The sequence below is a fragment of the Neofelis nebulosa genome, chromosome 2 (assembly GCF_028018385.1).
Source record: "Neofelis nebulosa isolate mNeoNeb1 chromosome 2, mNeoNeb1.pri, whole genome shotgun sequence".
Classification (NCBI taxonomy): domain Eukaryota; kingdom Metazoa; phylum Chordata; class Mammalia; order Carnivora; family Felidae; genus Neofelis; species Neofelis nebulosa.
In genome coordinates this window covers 193,205,910-193,224,754 of record NC_080783.1, presented here as the reverse complement: position 1 = coordinate 193,224,754, position 18,845 = coordinate 193,205,910, and the positions used below count along the sequence as shown (strand labels likewise).

The 18,845-nt window shown below is 47.3% G+C and overlaps 2 protein-coding genes across 5 annotated transcripts in view; one reads left to right on the top strand and one right to left on the bottom strand.

Moving 5' to 3' along the window:
- LOC131504993 (glycoprotein endo-alpha-1,2-mannosidase-like protein) overlaps window positions 1–18,845 on the top strand; it is an 85,486-nt gene that overhangs the window by 28,261 nt on the left and 38,380 nt on the right. The window lies entirely within an intron of this gene.
- Window positions 1–18,845, bottom strand: part of EPHA10 (EPH receptor A10) — a 39,229-nt gene that overhangs the window by 9,293 nt on the left and 11,091 nt on the right. For 2 of the 4 annotated variants that reach the window (XM_058717998.1, XM_058718000.1), the window contains 3 exons: window positions 7,369–7,502; window positions 4,643–4,814; window positions 943–1,051 (listed from right to left, as the gene is read on the bottom strand). In XM_058717998.1, the coding sequence (XP_058573981.1) occupies window positions 943–1,051; window positions 4,643–4,814; window positions 7,369–7,502 (415 nt within the window). Of the gene's footprint in view, window positions 1–942; window positions 1,052–3,431; window positions 4,169–4,642; window positions 4,815–7,368; window positions 7,503–18,845 lie in introns of those variants that run through there. The other 2 variants (XM_058717999.1, XM_058718001.1) reach the window with 2 other exon arrangements.

Below are 18,845 nucleotides of genomic sequence, written 5' to 3'. Positions count from 1 at the left end.
TCACTACTCCTGTCCTGCCTCCCTGACTGTCCTGGCCGAGGCAGAGCTGGCTCCCAGACCCACAGGTCAAGGCCCTCCCCTCCTCAGTCGCTTGCAGTGCCTCATTCAAGGCCACACAGACAGTGCCGGGTGAGTGCTCGCTGTCCCTTCAACCCACAGGTAGTTCCGGGATGCTGAGATGTGCTGGGATGCGGCTCCCTGACCAGCCATCACTCTCCTCTGCTACCCCCGCTCCAGCCCATCACACGCAGACTTTCCAACCCTCAAGTCTGCCGACCTCAGCCCCAGCCTGGCACCTCTGCGTGCAGCAGTGTGGCCGTGGGGAGAAGGGGCAAATACACGCTGTGAGGTTTCTGCTGCATGCAAAAGGACTGGAATCTTCTCTGAATCAAACTCAAGCTCCACATCCTTTCCCCTCCTCCCACCCCCCTTCTCTGCCCACTCTCCTGCAAGCTTCCTTCTGCTGAGCGTTGGGGGGGGGGGGTGGGGTTCTGGTTTATGAGTTCCCCTCCCTGTCCTCCCCCCTCCCACACGCAATTTCTGCCTTTCCTCCCTTCGCCTGTGTTCGAGGGCCTCCGGATCTCTGGCGGGCAGGGGCTGGGGGGCCTCTGAGCGCCTCAGGAGAACCCTAATCACACTGGAGCAGCTGGCGCTTGATTCCATCCTCAGTGATGCCTTCTGACATTTAATGAGTTAAGGAGCTAAATCCCCTTCATCCCAGAGCGGCTGAGCTAGCTGCAATGCTGGCTGCCGCGGGAGCAGCAAGCGGGGGAGGGGCCGGCGCCCGTGCGAGCCAAGCCTGGATCTACACGGCAGTATGCCTGCGTGTGCAGATCTGCATGTGCGCAAATGCAGGTACAGACACAGGGGCCGTGAGCACATGTTAGTGCGCACGGGGACACGACCCACCAGGGGCCAGCCAGGCTGGGAGCGGCCACCTACCTCCTCCACATGGCCAGCACGCTCATCACAGAGCCCACGACGAGGAGGGCTGAGACGGTCACCACCGTGACGACGACCGCAGGGCTGTGGTCCCTGGACCCTGAGGCAGCTGGGGGTAAACCGCGAGGCTGAGGCAGGCAGAGGACCAGGCTCCTGGGGGAGCCCCAGTGCAGACTCCTGCCCACCCCCCACAGCACCTCTGCACTTGGCCCCGGCTCCCACAGCAGAGGGACCAAGGCAGCCCCACCAACCACACTGGCACCTGGAGCTTCCTCCTGTCTCAGGGCCGGGCACCTCCACGGCAGTCCAGTTCGGAGAGAGAGGACCAGGGGTCCAGACAGGCAGGGCTGCACCTCTCCTTCTGCCTTTCCGAAGGGCACTGACTTAACATAGCTCTGCAGGGGGCACGGCCTCTCACCTGAGCTCCCCAGCCCCATCCAGACCATCCACTGACAATTGCAACGTGAGTTAACGTTTAATACACACTTACTCCATTCAGGGCACCGTGTCACGTGCCTTAACTAAATGGTCCTGTTTCATTGTCACAACAAGCAGGTAAGGTGGTGGTGTCTCCATTTTATAGCTGAGGAAACTGACATTGAGAAAAGTTGTGTGATAGGCCCAAGGTGCCACGACTAATACATGGTGAGCCGGAGGTCTGAACCTGATTCCAAAAGCCTCCACTTTGAACTATGTCCCCAAGAGAGTGGCCTAAAGGACCCCAGGCTCTCAACTCCATCTATCCATCCATCCAACATGCGTGACAGGCTGGCGCCAGTACTGGGGAGACAGTGATGAATGAGCCAGAATCCCTGCCCTGGAGGAGTGTCCAGACCAGTGGGAGAGACAGAAACAAAAATCCTAACTGCAGAATGACAACAGAAACAGACTGCTGAGCAGAGGCATGCTCGTTTCTTCCTAAAAGCCAGCGAGGAAGGCTTCGCAGAAGAGACGTGACATCTGCTCTGGGCCTGGGAGATCGGAAAAGGTCTAGGTGGTGCTCAGACGCACATGCTGGGTCTGGAAAACGGCAAGCCATCCTGTGGGGCTGGGATACAGACCACAGAAGGCTGAGAGCGCCAAGACGTGAAGCTGGACAGCGGGAGGAAAATGGGAACTGGGGGAGGAGAGAGCACCCGGAGGGCCTGGGATGCCAGGCCAAGAAGTAGGAACTTCATCCTGAGGGTGACAGGGAGCCAGGGAGCAATGGACAGGGTTCCTGCCTGAGGGGGAAGGGCTGGAAGTATCTGCGGCCGGGAGCAGGGATGGACAGGAGGTGCACGAGAGAGGTGCAAGTTTGGGGAAACTATCGAGAATGGGGGAGATGCTATGCAGCCCTGAAGACTCCACTGAGATGAGATGAGACGTGGGACACAGGACTTGCGCTGGCTCTGGGCTCCGGGAGGAGGAACACAAGTGCAGCACAGCGTCCGGGCAGTGAGGGCCAGCACAGCTGGGGAGCGTTTCCCCAGGGAGGATCTGTAGCGCCTGGGGTGACATGGGGCCAGAAGGGGGGTGACAGCCTGGGATATGAGGTCGGAGCCCCAGGGCTGTTGGGAAGATGTCACAGTCAAGTGACAAGGGACAGAAAAGGGAGGGAGAGTTAGGGGCCAACAAGGCCATGGTCAAAGGGGGGATTTTAGAGCCCATGTTCCCAGAGGTGGGGACATGGCCTGGGGTCTGGTCAGGCCAGAGGTAGGCGGAGTTGCCAAGAACTATGTGGAATGAGGTATCTGGGTGGACATGGAAATGGAGACAGGGCAGTTGTGGAAGGTGGCCTCTGAGATGTCCCCGCTGGATTCTCTACCTCCTGGTATTACTTAGTCCCCTTGAGTATGGGTTTGACATAGCGACTTGTTTCTAACAAACAATGCAGCCAAAGTGATGGGATGTCACCTCCAAGATGAGGTGACAAGAGACTGCAGCTTGTCTCAGGCACCCTCTCTCTCTGTCACTGTCTCAGGAAGAATCTAGATGCTGTGTTATGCAGAGCCCTAGGGAGAAGCCCAAGAGGCAGAGAACCACGTGCCCCCAGCGAACAGCCAGTGAGAACCTGAGTTGGGAGGCAGATTCTCTCCCCATTAGGCCTTGAGATGACCACAGCCACGAGGGACCCTGAGCCAGCGGCACCTAGCTAAGCCGCACCCAGATGCCTGGCCCACAAAAACCACGAGAGAATAAATGTCTGCCGTTCGCGGCTACTCGCTTGGGGGTAATTTGTCACGCGGCAATGGATAACTGATACAGTGCTGAAGCACCGTCCCTCATTGTGCTCCTGAGCTGGGATCACAGCTCACTGGAAGAAGTGCTCTGCAGACTGGGAGGCCCATTCCCGCAGAACCAGGACCACAGCAAAGGAGGCTGGGGGTCCGAGCAGTGTCTACTCACTGAGAAGCACCAAATGAATGGAAACCCTCAGCCCTTCTCAGCGATCAGCCAGCCCCCAGCTCCTGCCCCCACCACGCCCACTCCAGCCCAGCCCATGAGCCTTTGTTCAGGTGGATTCTTCTACCCGAAATGCCTCCCCTGCGCATCTTGGCATTCAAATGCTCCCTAGCCTTCAAGACAGAGCTCTAATCTCCTCTCGCCAGCACCTGGCCAAGGTCTGGCACAGACAGGCATTCAAGCAAGAAGTACCGTCTCTTTTCCCAGAAGCCTGACTCCCTCTACATTTTATCTCCACCTCCCTTTGGGCTCAGAGCTCTTCCTATCTTGGATTAGACTCGTGTAGCAGGTTGGAAAGAATTATTATCTTGACAGCTGGTGTCAGAATGCCTCTTAGGGGGAACCGCCTTTGTCCAGGAAAATACTTTCATGAACTGCTCAGGGTAGATAGAGGTGAGATCCTGAGGGCGGGGTTAGCAGCAGGCAAAACCACCAAAGCCAGAGCTAAGCTGCTCATCGCTCACCATGAAAGGGAGTTTGGGGGTGGAGAGGGTGTGGGGAGAAGAGGAGCCAGGGGAGGGAGGTGAAGGGAGGAAGTGGGCAGCACAATACCACGGAGAAGCCGGCATGGTTTTAGAATCAGGGGATCTGATGTCTGATGTACAGCTTTTGTTTTGTTTTGTCTTGTTTTGTCTTGATGACAGCTTTATTGGAGGAATTAGTCATGTACCGCACAATTCCCCCATTGAATGGGTACAATTCTTGTTGTGTTTTGTTTATTGCTGCAGGGCAGCCCCTTGGGGCCCCAGCCTTCATGGAAGCCTGCCTCTCGCTCCAGGGCCTGGTGGGGAAAGGAATGACATCCTGTGTGTGAGTCTGTATCATGGCAGAGGGAAAGCAGCAGAATGGGGAAAGCATTTAGCCATCCGAGCAAGAAGTGACCATGAGACTGAAACTCCTCCCCAAAAAATAGTCAAGAATCTTGGAGAGGGCACAGCATGTTTCTACAAGACGTGAGAGGTCTTGAGAGGCTGGGAGACTCCAGCTGGAGACATGGGTTAGAGTTGCTCGTGAGCCCCTCCCCTATGGGCTCCCCCAGGACAGGCCTCCCCACCCCCAACTTATTCATGTCACTGAATAGGCCCCAGTCAGTGGATTCCAAGTTCAGTAACTATTTAGGTTGTAACTGAGTGGTTCTGCGGGCTCCCTTAATTGCACAGAGGACCACCCCCTCGCCAGTCTGTCCCCCTGCCCCAGCCCCATGCCTGAGTTTTCTCTGCCCGGAGCCCTTTCCACATACACACATGTCACTTACCCTCCCCTGGGGTCTGCACTTCAATGGAGGGATTGAAGCTCTGAGTCTCCCAGGAGGGCCCCGGGGAAGCCGCCCGGATCTGAAAGACGTAGCGGGTAGCCGGCTTCAGGTTGGTGACGGTGACCGCGGGTGCCCCTGTCTTCACTGTGGAGTAAGTCTGCTCACTCTGACCCTGAGGAAGGACCAAGAAGTGAGGCCTGGACCCAGGGCCAGACCCACGCTCCTTGGAGAATGACAGGGGAAAGGAGTGGGGAGGCGGAGAAGGGAGAAGAGCCCTCAGATGAGCAGGGACCAGGCGGAAGAAGCTGACTCCGACAGTCTGGGGAGGGCTCCATCCATTTCTTCCACAGCTTCTCCAACCCCTCTCTCCACGCAAGTTCCCACCTGGGCTCAGTGGTACTTGTGGCGAAGAACAGTAAGAGAAACTTTAGAGAAGATGCTAGATCCTCCTTCTTGGGGATGGACATCAGGGCCTAGAAGTCCAGAGGGTGAGCAGGGCCTGATGTCACAGAGGAAAGAAGAAGAAACTGAACCCTGACACCTGCCCGGCCCTTGCTGGCTCACAAAGATTTTCCTCCTCTTTGTGATCTGGTTTTCACAATGTCCTGCAAGGCATGAATTCACAGATAAGGAATCGGGGGCAGAGGGGTAGACAGACTTGCCTGAGGCCCCCACTGGACAGTGGGGACAGCAACAGCTGTCATGGAGTGAGGGTCAGCTTGCTGCCAGCTGCTATGCAGACTCTTTAGAGGCTTGACTACCTAAGTCCTCACAACAGTATTTCCATCTTTTATAGGTGACAGTCACATCAAGGAAGGGGCAGAACAACACCTTCTTGATTCCTTCAGGTCCCATGCTTTATCTCTATATCATGCTGCCCCCCAACATGTCTGAGAATGGGGTCTACTGGAGATGCTGTCATCATTTTGTCTCTGTCCCCACCCCCTGCCACCTTATTACAGCCCCTGCCACAGCCACAGCCTCCCGATATCATGTGGCCCAGTTCTTTGACCATGGTATTCAGGAATGGGGCAGACGCTGACCCAAACCGGGCCAATCAGAATCTCCCTTCCAGGTATTTGAATGAGCCACTAAAAGACAGTGAGGCAAGGGCTGTGGCCCTTCTGAGCCAGGCAGGCTAGGGCCCGGGTGGAAGAAAGAGGCAAGGCTGTCAACCCAGGCAGCTGTGATATGCCCTGAGCAAAGCCCCCTCTGCAGAGGACGCGGGACCCGCACCCAGAGAGCAGAGTGTAGATAAGGAGCACTGTGCCTCCCAGATTTGTGGCCACTGGGTTCCAGGTGACACCCTTGAAGCCTTTCAAACAGAGCCCCTCTTGCACAGGACCCTCTTTTCAAGGCTTTTTGTTCCCAGCAAATTCACACCCCCTAAGGGCCTGGAGCATCCGCCAGCTCAGCTTCTGGACTCTACTGCACGGCCCAGCTCCTTCCCAGTGTCCTTCTCTGCCATCTCCCAAATGTCAGGGTTCCTCAGAGCCCTGCCCTGTCCCCTCTTCTCACCCTCCCTGTCCTCCTAGGCCATCTCTTCTGGCCCCTGGCTTCATTCAGCTCCTAGCCCCGTGCAGAAAGGGCCCCAACTCTCTGTCCAGCGCCAGGCCTCTCCCTTGAGCTGCAGACCTGCAAGCCCACCTGGATGTCCCAGAGGCCCCCTGAACACTGCATGGGCCAAATCAAACTCATCCTCTTACCTCGATTCTGCTCCCCCTTTTCAGTCCATGGCACCCCATCCCCTCGATGGCCCAGCCGTGACTCAGGAGTTCCACCTCCTTTGTGTTCACCAACCCCCCCAACCCCAAACTCACAGCTCTCGGCAGACTTCTAGTATTCAAAAACTACTATCTGACTCAGCCAAGAAGTCCCCTGAGTCACTCAGGAGTGAGTGAAGCTCTGACACATTAAGTGCTGAAGATGAAAGCAAGGTTTCGCTTGAAGGAATAAGATTTGCACCAAGGTGAGAAGCAGTTTAACAGCAGATTACGTATCACATTTAAAGACAATACATTCAAGGAGGAAGGAGACAGTGGATCGGGATATATCTCCACTTGGCAAATCGAGGTTGAACTGCGACTATTGATTGACAACAGATACAAGAAGTTAGCAAAAATCAGCAAAAGCATCCTGTAAGAGTCAATTGGCTATGTGGGGTTTACAATATGGAGAAGCTGTGCATCTTTCCTTATTCCTTGTAAACGACATATGACACATTTTTTCTATAGTAAAATTGTCAGGATAACTCATACACTCATTGTTCCGGAGAGTGGGGCGTTAAACACTGACCAGCACATGGTCAAGCCCCAGCAGACCACCTGACCTACCAATGTAGGTCAATTTGTAAATTTTGAAAGAGTATGGTACTTCAGCCTTCTTTTTCTTAAAGAGGGCTGCAAATTGCATACGGTCCGGCCACACAAGATGGGAATGAGTCCCTAGAGAAAGCTCTTAGTGAACTGCAAACACTAGGTAAAAGTGGTGACAATGGAGCTGATGACCAGTGAGGGGCAGGGAAGGGGACAGCCGACGAGCAGTGGGGTCCATGCACGGAGTCGAGGGGGGGGATAGGAAGAAACTCAGGCCTGCCAAAAGCCACTTAGGAGGCCGGTGGATGTGTTCACAAGGAAAGTAAGAAGGGCTTTTGCCTCGAGAAGGTTGTGAAGAAAAGGACCACAGCCCGGAATGCAGCCTCAGGTCCCGCCCAGACCTCACCTCACCTTCTCGTAGTATCGGATCTCGTACTCCGTGCCGTTAGTCCCGGGAGCTCCGGCAGGGATAGGCTCCCGCCACGACAGGGACACACTCTGGGGCTCCACTCGGTCCCTCCGGATCTCATCCTCCTCCCAGGGCGCTGAAAGTAAGGAACACTCGGTTCTCGATGGGAACCCACTGTGGGGCAGGGCGGGGGGGGGGGGGGGGGGGGCTGGAAGGGCGGGGCATGCAGGGTGGGGGTGGGGCCAGGCGGGCGGGGCTGGGCCAGAAGCTCCTGAGGGGCGGGGCCTGAGTTGTCTTAGGACCAGAGGGGAGCCTGCTCTCACCTCACAGGTCTCACCTTCCCTGTCTCTGCGAGCGAAGCGCCAAGCCACCTGCTTCTTGCTCACCCCCTGCATTCCAGCTGCACTAGTGGTGGCTGGTTCTAACACCCCAGGTTCTTTCTACACTTTCTGTGGTTTGGAGGCATTAAAAAGCATAGGAGCAGGAAGACCACCTACTTAACTCTTCTAACGGTCTTGGTTAAGAGTTAATCCGCTCCGCAACACTAGGAATCGCAGGAAACTACCTCAATATAATGAAGACCATATGTGAGAAAGCCCCAGCGAACATACTCAACGGTGGAAAACTGAAAGTTTTTCCTTGAAGATCAGGATCAAGGCAAGGATGTCCACTCTTAACACTTCTAATTAACATAGTACTGAAGTCCTAACTTAACCAGAGAGCTGAGGCAAGAGAAAGAAAGAAAAGGCATTCAGATTGGAAAGAAAGAAGTAAAATTATTTCAGTCCACAGGTGACATAACCCTCTATGTAGAAAATCCTAAAACTTCCACAAGACCCTGTTAAAATTACTAAAAGAATACAGCAAAGTTGCAGGATACACCATCAACATGCAAAATCAGTCCCATTTCTACATATTAACCACGAACAATCTGAACAGGAAATTAAGAAAACAATCCCATTTACAATTGCAGCAAAAAAGAATAAAATATTTAGGAATAAAGTTAACCAAAGGAGTGAAAGACTTGTACACCGAAAATGAGAAAACATTGCTGAAAGAAATTAAAGAAGATACAAATAAGTGGAAAGACATCGTGTTTATGGAGTGGAAAACTTAATATTGTTAAAATGTCCAGGCTACCCAAAGCAACTTACAAATCCAATTCAATTTGCAATAAAATTGTTTTTTGCAGAAATAGAAAAGAAATCCTAAAATTCATATGGAAAATCAAAGGACCATGAATAGCAACATGATCTTAAGAAAAACAAGGCTGGAGGCCTCACACTCTGACTTCAAAACACTGCAAAGCCACCATAATCCAAACAGTTTGGTACTGGTAAAAAGACAGAAATGTGGGCCAACTGAAAAGAATAGAGAGCCCAGAAATAAACCCTCACAGATATGATGAAATGATTTTCGATAGGGGTTCCAAGCCCACCCAATGGGGAAGGGACAGTCTTTGCACCCAACAGTGCTGGGAAAACTAATTGTCCACATGCGAACGAAAGAATGAGGTTGGATCCTTACCTGATACCACATACAAAATTTAACATGAAATTAATTACAGACCTAAATGTAAGACCTGAAACCATAAACTCCCAGGAGGAAACATACAGGGAAGCTTCATGCCATTAGATTTGCCAATGATTTCTCAGACGTGACACCAAAAGCACAGGAAATGAAAGCAAAAATAGACAAATGGGATCCCACCAAACTTAAAAACATCTGCACAGTAAAAGGAACAATCACCAAAATGAAAGGCAACCTATAAAATGGAAAAAAAATATTTGTTAATCATATATCTGATAAGGCGTTCATATCCAGAATATATAAAGAACTCCTGCAATTCAACAACAACAAACCTACAAATAACCCAATTTAAAATGGGGAGGGAATTTGGACAGACATTTCTCCGAAGACAGACCAATCACCGATAAGCACATGAAGAGATGTCTAAAATCACTAATCATCAGGAAAACACAAGTCAAAACCACAATGAGATATCATCTCAGATCTGTGAGGATGGCTACTGTCAAAAACAAAACAAAACAGAAAATAGCAAGTGTCGGATGTGGAGAAACTGGAATCCTGTGCATTGTTGGTGGGAATATAAATTGGTGCAGCCATTATGGAAAACAGCATGGAGGTTTTCCAAAAAATTAAGAATAGAACTACCCTATGATCCAACAATCCCACTGCTGAGTATACATCCCAAGAAAATTAAATCACTATCTCGAAGAGACATCTGCATTCTCATGTTCATTGCAACATTATTCACAATAGCCAAGATATGGAAATAACTTAAGTGTCTGTTGATGGATGAATGAATAAAGAAAAGAAAATGATATATATAAAGGGATGTTATTCAGCCCATAAAAAAAGAAATTGTGCCATCAGCAAAAACATGGGTGAACCTTGAGGGCATTATGTTACGTGAAAGAAGAAAGACAAAGACAAATACTGCATGATCTCACTTATATGTGGAATCTAAAAAACCTACGTTCATAGAAACAGAGTAGATTGGTGGTTGCCAAGGGCTAGGAGCTGGGGAAATGGGAGATGTTGGTCAAAGGGTACAAACTTTCAGTGAGAAGACGAATAAGTTCTAGAGATCTAATGTACAGCATGGTGACTATAGTCAACAGTACTGTATTATGGGGGCACCTGGGTGGCTCAGTCCATTAAGCTTCTGACTCCTGATCTCGGCTCAGGTCATGATTTCACAGTTTGTGGGTTCGAGCCCCACATCGGGCTCTGTACTGACAGTGCAGAGCCTGCTTGGGATTCTCTCTCTTCCTCTCTCTCTGTCCCTTCTCCGCTCACGCTCTCTCTCTTAAAATAACTAAATAATAAAAATTAAAAAATAAATCTTAGGGGCGCCTGGGTGGCTTAGTCGGTTAAGCATCCGACTTCAGCTCAGGTCATGATCTCACAGTTCGTTGTTCAAGCCCCACGTCGGGCTCTGTGCTGACAGCTCAGAGGCTGGGGCCTGCTTCAGATTCTGTGTCTCCCTCTCTCTCTGTCCCTCCCCTGCTCATGCTCTGTCTCTCTCTGTCTCAAAAATAAATAAAAACATTTTTAAAAAAATCTTTAAAAATAACAATATTGTATTGTATACGTGGAAATTGCTAAGAGACATCTTAAGTGTTCTCACGACACACACACACACTTCCGAGAGAAGATGCTGGAAAGGCAGCTATATAGGTGGTTTCAGGACTCACAAAAGGTATCTGGAAATGAGATGGGAACCCAAGAGCCATCAGAAGGGGACTGGATGAAGCTTCCCAGGAGGAGGCACAGAAAGAGAGAAAGAAAAGCTTTTAGGAAACATACATTTAATTTAAGAGGCAGGTTAAGGAAGAGGAGCTTGAACACGAGGAGCCAGAGAGAGAGCAGGAAAGCCAGGAGCAAATGAGATCACAGAAGCCCAGGGAAGAGAACATTTGAGAAGGTTCCCTCCTGAGTCTTCTGGTTATTAGCTTCCAGTCCATGAGCAAGAGACTCAGTTGCCTCATGTGTAGAATGGAAACAATTCTGACCTCATTAGGCTCGCTGTAAGAATTTTATAAAGTAATGTATATGAAGAGTTTAGCACAATATCTGACACGGAGCAAGCGTTCCATGCAAGTTTACTAACTAGAAGAGCCAGCGGTTGGCAGTATCATACGCTGAGAAAGGACAGGGTAAGACTAGGATTCAAAGCGCCCTCTGGCTTTAACAATGTGGAGGCTCCTGGTGACTTTGGGGGATTGAGGGGAAGTAGATACCAGGTGGCTATGGGACAGGGCCCATGCAGCTCACTCTTTGAAAAGTGCATGAACATGGCTTCCAGTTTTAAATGGTAACCACCTAGCAGCCCCCACCTGCAGTCTCTTCCCAATTCTGATGAAAACAGAAAGGTACAGAAAGAGTTGAAAACTCAGAACATCAACGTAAGCTAGTCTAGACAGCTGAATGCCAGAATGGGGGAGATATGCCACTCCACCTATGAGAAAGCCGGTGGAACTGGACTGAAAAGTGCAATTGTCGTGAAGCCCCAGGCTATGCTGCCCACAGAGTGACACGGTCTCCCATCCTAAAAATAACCTGAAAGATTTTTTAATCCCTCCTCCCACTGTCTGACCCTTACAAAAAGGCAAGGTCTTTGTCAACAGGACAATGCACAGCCATCACTCTCCTGCATAGTTGCTTTGGAGGAAAAGTGTCCTTCCGTATCCCCCAGGAGTGCCTCTCGGCCTAAATCCACTGGGAGATGACAGCTGTCAGAAGAGATGTGGGTTCAAGGGGAGAGGAGAGAGAAAACGTCCCAGGATGGCACAGACCCTTGCAGATACAGATGGACAGCAGAGACAGGAAGAGGCCAGGAATGTCGTGTTTTGGAGCTACATTTGTTGAAAGCATTAGACGGCCATACAGAGGTAGGAGACGGTTCCATTTCAGACCAACAGAGATATGTTAGATGAAAGCCTAACAAATCCTGAGACCAGAGCTGAAAACCGAGCCCAATGCTCTCTCCTGCTGTAGGTGGATCTGTGATGAAATCCAGCCAGTGCCCACAGGGGACCGAGACCAGAGCAGACATGAGTGGAAAACTATTCAACAGCCATGTCTCCCCTTCCTGGCCTGTGGAGCCCAACTTCTGATTCAGGGTCTACTGTCTCCCCCTGTGTGACTCAGGTTAATTCTGATTGTTCTAAGACAGCTGTGTGGACTCATTTCCTGTGCCAGTGACTGCGGTCGGGCTTATCATCCAGTTCTGGCTGATGTAAGGAGAAAGCAGCTAAGGGGAGGACGGACTCTGGAAAAGGTTTCTTGTTCTTAAAATGATACCTACATGAAAGAAACAGTCCCTTTCTTCTGCTCTGGATGGTAAGGATGTGATGTCTGGAGCTACTGCATCCAACCTGCCACCATGAGGGAGCCAGCCTATGTGACAAGGATGGCATGGCACGGTAGAAAGACACAAAGAACCTGGGTCCTTGAGGACCCCGATGAGCTGCTGAAATAACCATGCTCTGAGTCCACTCTTAGGTACGCTGAGAAATCATTTTCAGCGAAACATCAGCTGGATTGAGATTTACTGTTACTTGCAGCTGAAAAGCCTTACAAACCAACCCAGAGGGCAATTCACACATGGGGTTTTTTGGCAAACACTAGCCATCTCCTTGTTCAAGAACAAGGAAAGAGAAAATGCCAAAAACATCAGGCATATGAGAAAAACATTTCAGAATAAATGAATGGTAATATTATTTCTGAAGATTCAGGAGGCGCAGCTTCTTAAGAGGGATTTAGTGTGACAGAGAAACAAGAAAGGCGACTGTCTGGCATCCTCGAGAAGATGAAAGAAAACACAGCCTCCACAAAATGGGAGCAGAAGACCATGAAGGAACAACAGGCAGAGAAGAAAAAGAAAAAAGATGAGGCGAGGTAAAAGCAGAGGAGGTAAGCGAGGAGGCCTGTGGGGAAACTACGTGTGCATTAGGAAAACTGAAATATTTAAAAGAAAATGCACTGCAGGGGCACCTGGGTGGCTCAGTGGGTTAAGCATCTGACTTCGGCTCAGGTCATGATCTCACCGTTCACAGGTTCGAGCCCCCCGTGGGTCTCTTTACTGACAGCACAGAGCCTGGAGCCTGCTTCCAATTCTGTGTCTCCCTCTCTCTCTGCCCCTACCCTGCCCACAGTCTGTCTCTTTCAAAAATAAATAAACATTTAAAAAAGGGGCGCCTGGGTGGGTTGGTCGGTTAAGCGGGCGACTTCGGCTCAGGTCAGGATCTCACGGTCCGTGAGTTCGAGCCCTGCGTCGGGCTCTGTGCTGACAGCTCAGAGCCTGGGGCCTGTTTCGGATTCTGTGTCTCCCTCTCTCTCTGACCCTCCCCCGTTCATGCTCTGTCTCTCTCTGTCTCAAAAAATAAATAAACATTAAAAAAAAAAAGAAAAGAAAATGCACTGCAAATACAAGGAATTTTAACAAAATCACAAGCAGAATGGAAACACCAAGCAGACAATAAGAAGAAATAGAATTGAATAATGTGTTTCGTTTATATATGGAAAAAGCGAGAGAAAAACTACGGAACAAAAATAATACACAATGCTGTAGGGTAGCCAGGAAATAGTTAAAATGTTTACCATAGGGGCGCCTGGGTGGCGCAGTTGGTTAAGCGTCTGACTTCAGCCAGGTCACGATCTCACGGTCTGTGAGTTCGAGCCCCGCGTCGGGCTCTGGGCTGATGGCTCGGAGCCTGGAGCCTGTTTCTGATTCTGTGTCTCCCTCTCTCTCTGCCCCTCCCCCGTTCATGCTCTGTCTCTCTCTGTCCCAAAAATAAATAAAAAACGTTGAAAAAAAAATTAAAAAAAAAATAATAAAAATAATAAAAATAAAAAAAAAATAAAAAAATAAAATGTTTACCATATCTTCGACAACAAAGAAAACTCAAGAACTACTTAAAAAACGAAAAGCTGTGCAAACCTCTTTCTCTAAGCATGGAGCAGTAAAATCAGAAACAGAAGAAAAGCAAATCATCCAGAAATGAAAACACGTTCTCTAAAATAAATCTAGGCAAAACTACAATACTAGAAGAAAACACAGGTCTAAATCTCCATGACCTTGAACCAGGCAGTGGTCTCTTAGATATGAAACCACAGGCACAGGCAACCAAAGACTTCATCAAAATTTAAAACCTGGAGCTTCAAAAGGCACGGCTCAAAGCGAAAGGTGTCTGCCGGAGGCATGACGGGGAGCTGGGCAAAACAGGGGAAGGGGGTCAAAAGACACAAACTTCCAGTTATAAAATAAGGAAGTCCTGGGAGTGTAATGTACAGCATGGTGACTATCGTTACTGATACTATGCTGTATATTTGAAATTTGCTATGAGAGTAGGCCTCAAAATGTCTCATCACAAGAAAAAAATGTGTAACCACGTGTGGTGATGGAAGTTTACCAGACTTACTGTGGTGCTCGTTTCACGATACATACATATATGACTCATTACGTTGTACCAGAAACAGACATTAGGTTATATGTCAATTATACCTTGATTTTTTTTTTCCAAAAAGTCACCGACAACCCACAGAGTAGGAGAAAATATTTGTAAATCATATATTTGATGGGGGTTGTTATGTGTTGCGCTGTGTCCCCCCCCCCCACAAAGATATGTTGAGGTCCTAGCCCCCAGTACCTCTACAATGTGACTTCTTTTGGAAATAGGGTCTTCGCAGTGAGATTCAAGTTAAAATGGGGTCATTCAAGTTGGCCCTAATCCAGTATGAACCATGTCCTTATGGAAATTTGGACACAGAGACAGACACTCACAGAGGGGAGACAATATGAAGACACACCGGGAGAAGAGCCATGTGCCTGGAACAGGCATCTACAAGCCAAGGAAGACCAAGGACTGCCAGCAAACAGGAGGCTAGAAGCAAGGAAGGATCCTCTTCTGGAACAGAGAGAGCATAGCCCTGCTGACCCGTTGATTTCTGACTTGTACCTTCCAGAAGTGTGAGACAAGAAATTTGTTTTAAGTCATCTAATTTTCAGTACTTTGTTACAAAAGTCCTAGAAAATGAATACAAAGGTCTAATACCCAGAATATATATATATATATATATATATATATATATATATATATATATATAATTTTTTTAAGTAGCTCATAACTCAATGGCAAAAAGAAAACCCAGCATATGAAGAGATGTTCAGCATCTCTAGTCATTAAAGAAATGCAAATCCAAACCACAGGGAGATACTGCTTCACATCCACTAGGGTAGTTGTAATCAACAAAACCAGTAACAAGTGTTGGTGAGGATGTGGAGAGACTGGAACCCTTGCACACCGCTGGCGGGAAGGTAAAATGGCGCTGCTGCTTTGGAAAACAGTTTGGCAGATCCACAAAAAGTTAATTAGTTCCAGAAGAAGATAAAAAGCCAACCGTACGTCTCAGTTCTAGAGGCTGGAAATCCCAGATCAAGATGCTTACAGATTTGTTTTTAACAATTTTTTAAAAAAATTTTAATGTTTATTTACTTCTGAGAGAGAGAGAGACAGACAGAGTGTGAGCAGGGAAGGGGCAGAGAGAGGGAGACACATAATCTGAAACAGGCTTCAGGCTCTGAGCTGTCAGCACAGAGCCCGATGCTGGGCTCAAACCCACAAACTGTGAGATCATAACTTGAGCCGAAGTTGGACGCTTAACTGACTGAGCCACCCAGGCGCCCCAAGATGCTTACAGGTTTGTGTCCATAGTACTCTGGTAGGGTTTCTCCTCCTGACCTACAGACACCGTTTCTTGCTGTGCCCTCTCCTGGCCTTTCTTTTGTGTGCACAGAGCAGCTCTGGTGTCTTCCTCTTCTGTAAGAACACCAGTCCTATGGGACCAGGGCCCCGTCCTTAACATCTCGTTAAACTTACTTACTTCTTTAAAGGCCCTATCTCCAAACACAGTCACATTGGGAGTTAGGGCTTCAGCATTATGAATTTGGGGAAGACGCAATTCAGTCTATAACATCATATGACCTAGCGATTTCACTCCTACACATACACTCAAAAAAAGTGAAAACATGTTTCTACAAAAACATGTACATGGATATGCATAGCAGCATTAGTCATGATAGCCAAAAAGCAGACACAGCCCCAAGTCCATAAACTGATGCAGGGATAAACAAAATTGTGGTATACAATGGAATATTACTCAGCCATATAAAGGAATAATATACCGATACATGGACAAACCTTGAAAACATTACGCTAAACAGACAAAAAAGGCAGACACAAAAATTCACATGTTGTATAATTCCATGTATCTGAAATGCCCAGAATAATCAAATCTATAGAGACAGAAAATAGATTAGTGGTTACAGGGTGCTAGAGAGGGTAGGAGGAATGGAGAGAGTAACTATTAATGGGTTTCTTTTGGGGGTGATGAAAATGTGGGCTGCACAACCATGTGAATATATGAAAAAGCACTGAATTGTATACTTCAAAAGGTATGTGAAATTTTAGGGCATGTTAAGTATCTCCAAAAAAAGTGACAATACTAATGAGATGTATGATGTATAAAAACATACTGGATGTGACCAAAGTTATACTCAGAGGAAAATTCATAGGCTTAAAATATTAAAATAAAACTAAGCACTGAACTCATCTAAAAAAAAGGCTTCAGGAAAGCAAGAGGATGGTATTAATAAAGATAAAATCATAAAATAAATGACAAAAGTACAGAACACTGGAATTGATTAATTCAAGAACTGATTGTCATAACCAGTAAAATAAACTTCCAGCAAGGATAATTAATTAAAAAGAAACCACAAGCACATAACATGAAGAAAGAAAAAGCACAGTTACACAGATACTGAGGAAAGTTTTAAAACATATGTCTCTAGGCTACTGAATTAGAAAAATATCAAAATATTTGCTACGAAAACACAAATTAACAAAACTCATTCAAGAAGTATGGAAAAGATTGGGAATATCACTAAAATTTCCCCCAAAGAAAGTGCAGGCCCCCAAAAGCAGTTTTGCATGCCTTCAAAGAATGAGAATTATGCTATTTAAATTGTTCCAGAGCAGAGAAAAAGAAGAGTTTTTTCTGATGCCTTTTCCAAAGCCGGCAAAACTTGACAAATGCTAAAACTTGACAAAGAACACAATAAAAAAAAGCACTAATCTCTCTTATAAATGTACATGGAAAAATATTAAAATATAAGCAAATTAATTCAGCAAAATATTAGAAGAATAATACACTCACATACAGTAGGGTATAATCTAGGAGTGCAAAAAAGAGCTCACACTGAAAAATCCATGAATAGAATTCATCATGCCAACAGCTCAAAGGAGAAAAAACATTTGGTCATCTTGAAAGATGCTGAAGAAGCATTTTATAAAATTAACATTCCTGATTTTTTTTTAAGTTCAATAAAAAATGAAAGCATTCTGGGGCACCTAGGTGGCTCAGTGGGTTAAGCGTCCAACTTCGGCTCAGGTCACGATTTTGTGGTTCCTGAGTTCAGACCCTACATCAGGCTCTGCGCTGACAGCTCGGAACCTGGTGCCTGCTTCAGATTCTGTGTCTCCCTCTCTCCCTGCCCCTCCCCCACTCACACTCGGTTTTGGCCTCTCTCTCAAAAATAAACATTAAAAAAATTTTTTTTTTTAAGTGAAAACATTCTATGGCCAAGGAGCTAAAAGCATGGGGAGCTCTGGTGGTTGACAGACCTGAGTTCAAAGATGGGTGTCTACTTACTAGCTGGGTGACTTTGGACAATTCACTTGTCCTCTTAGGCCCCAGCTTCCTCATTTGAAAGATGATTAGGGGCGCCTGGCTGGTTCAGTCGGAAGAGCCAGTGACTCTTGACCTTGGGGTTGTGAGTTCGAGCCCCACATTGGGTGTAGAGACTACTTAAATATTTTAAAAACTGAAAGATGATTACCATTCCATTTAAACGAATGAATGTAGAAAATCATATTGCAAGATCCAGCACCAAACACAGAGCAGCATTCAATCAGCGGAAGCTTAGTATTTTTATTAATAAAAGGAAACAGTATCTCAACACGATTTTTAAATCCATCTATATCAAAATAGGATGTTAATATGAAATACCAGATAAAAATCTCATATCACATATATTATACAAAAGGGATTTTATAGTAGATAGTTCTAGATATGGATAGAGAGATAAGAAAAAATTGTGGAAGGATACACTCCAAGATATTAATAGTTGTATATCTCTGGGTAATAGGATTATGGGTGCTTTTTTCTTTCTCAATATTGATTTTTTTACATGTAAATGCAATAGCAAATGTTAAGTCATAATCGAGATAGTAAAAAACAGAGCAAAACTGTTATTCCAAAAAACCAGACAAATTGGAAATCTCTCCCAAAAGGCAGAGAAAATGGATTAAGAGCTAAAAATGATAAAGCGAGTGACAAGATTTGAGAATCAGAAAATGGATGTACAACCTAAGGCTTAGAGAGATTCTTAAGAGAGATATTGGAAGCTATCAGAAATTCTAGTCAAAGCAATAACTGAAAAAAAGTTTTCTCCAGGAATACCAAAAAAAATGTGTGCAGATCACAAGTTTTACTATGTACCAGCCAAACTCAATGAAAAGAGTTCAATATAAAAATCACCCTGGCCTCAGACTTCCCTGCAATACAACTGCCAGAAGACGGGGAAGTCGAGTCACAAAGCAATCACATCTCAGGTATGAAAAGGCTCAGAAACCACACTCACTTTCTTGCAAAGGGTACTTGAAGGATTACGCGAAGGTGCACCCCAGCTGGGTGAAAGACGAGTAAAAGTAATTTTCGAGAGTGGGGATGGTGTAGCCTAAAAGGAGTGTAGGTCATCATTTACTCCTCTCTGGCCCAGACTCAGAAATGTGACCGCTCCGTGTTGACTAGTGACTTCTATCGTCCCTACGGTCTGACCCTAAGTGCTTCCTTGCTCTTCTCCGGGACCAGGAAAGAGGGTGACCGATGC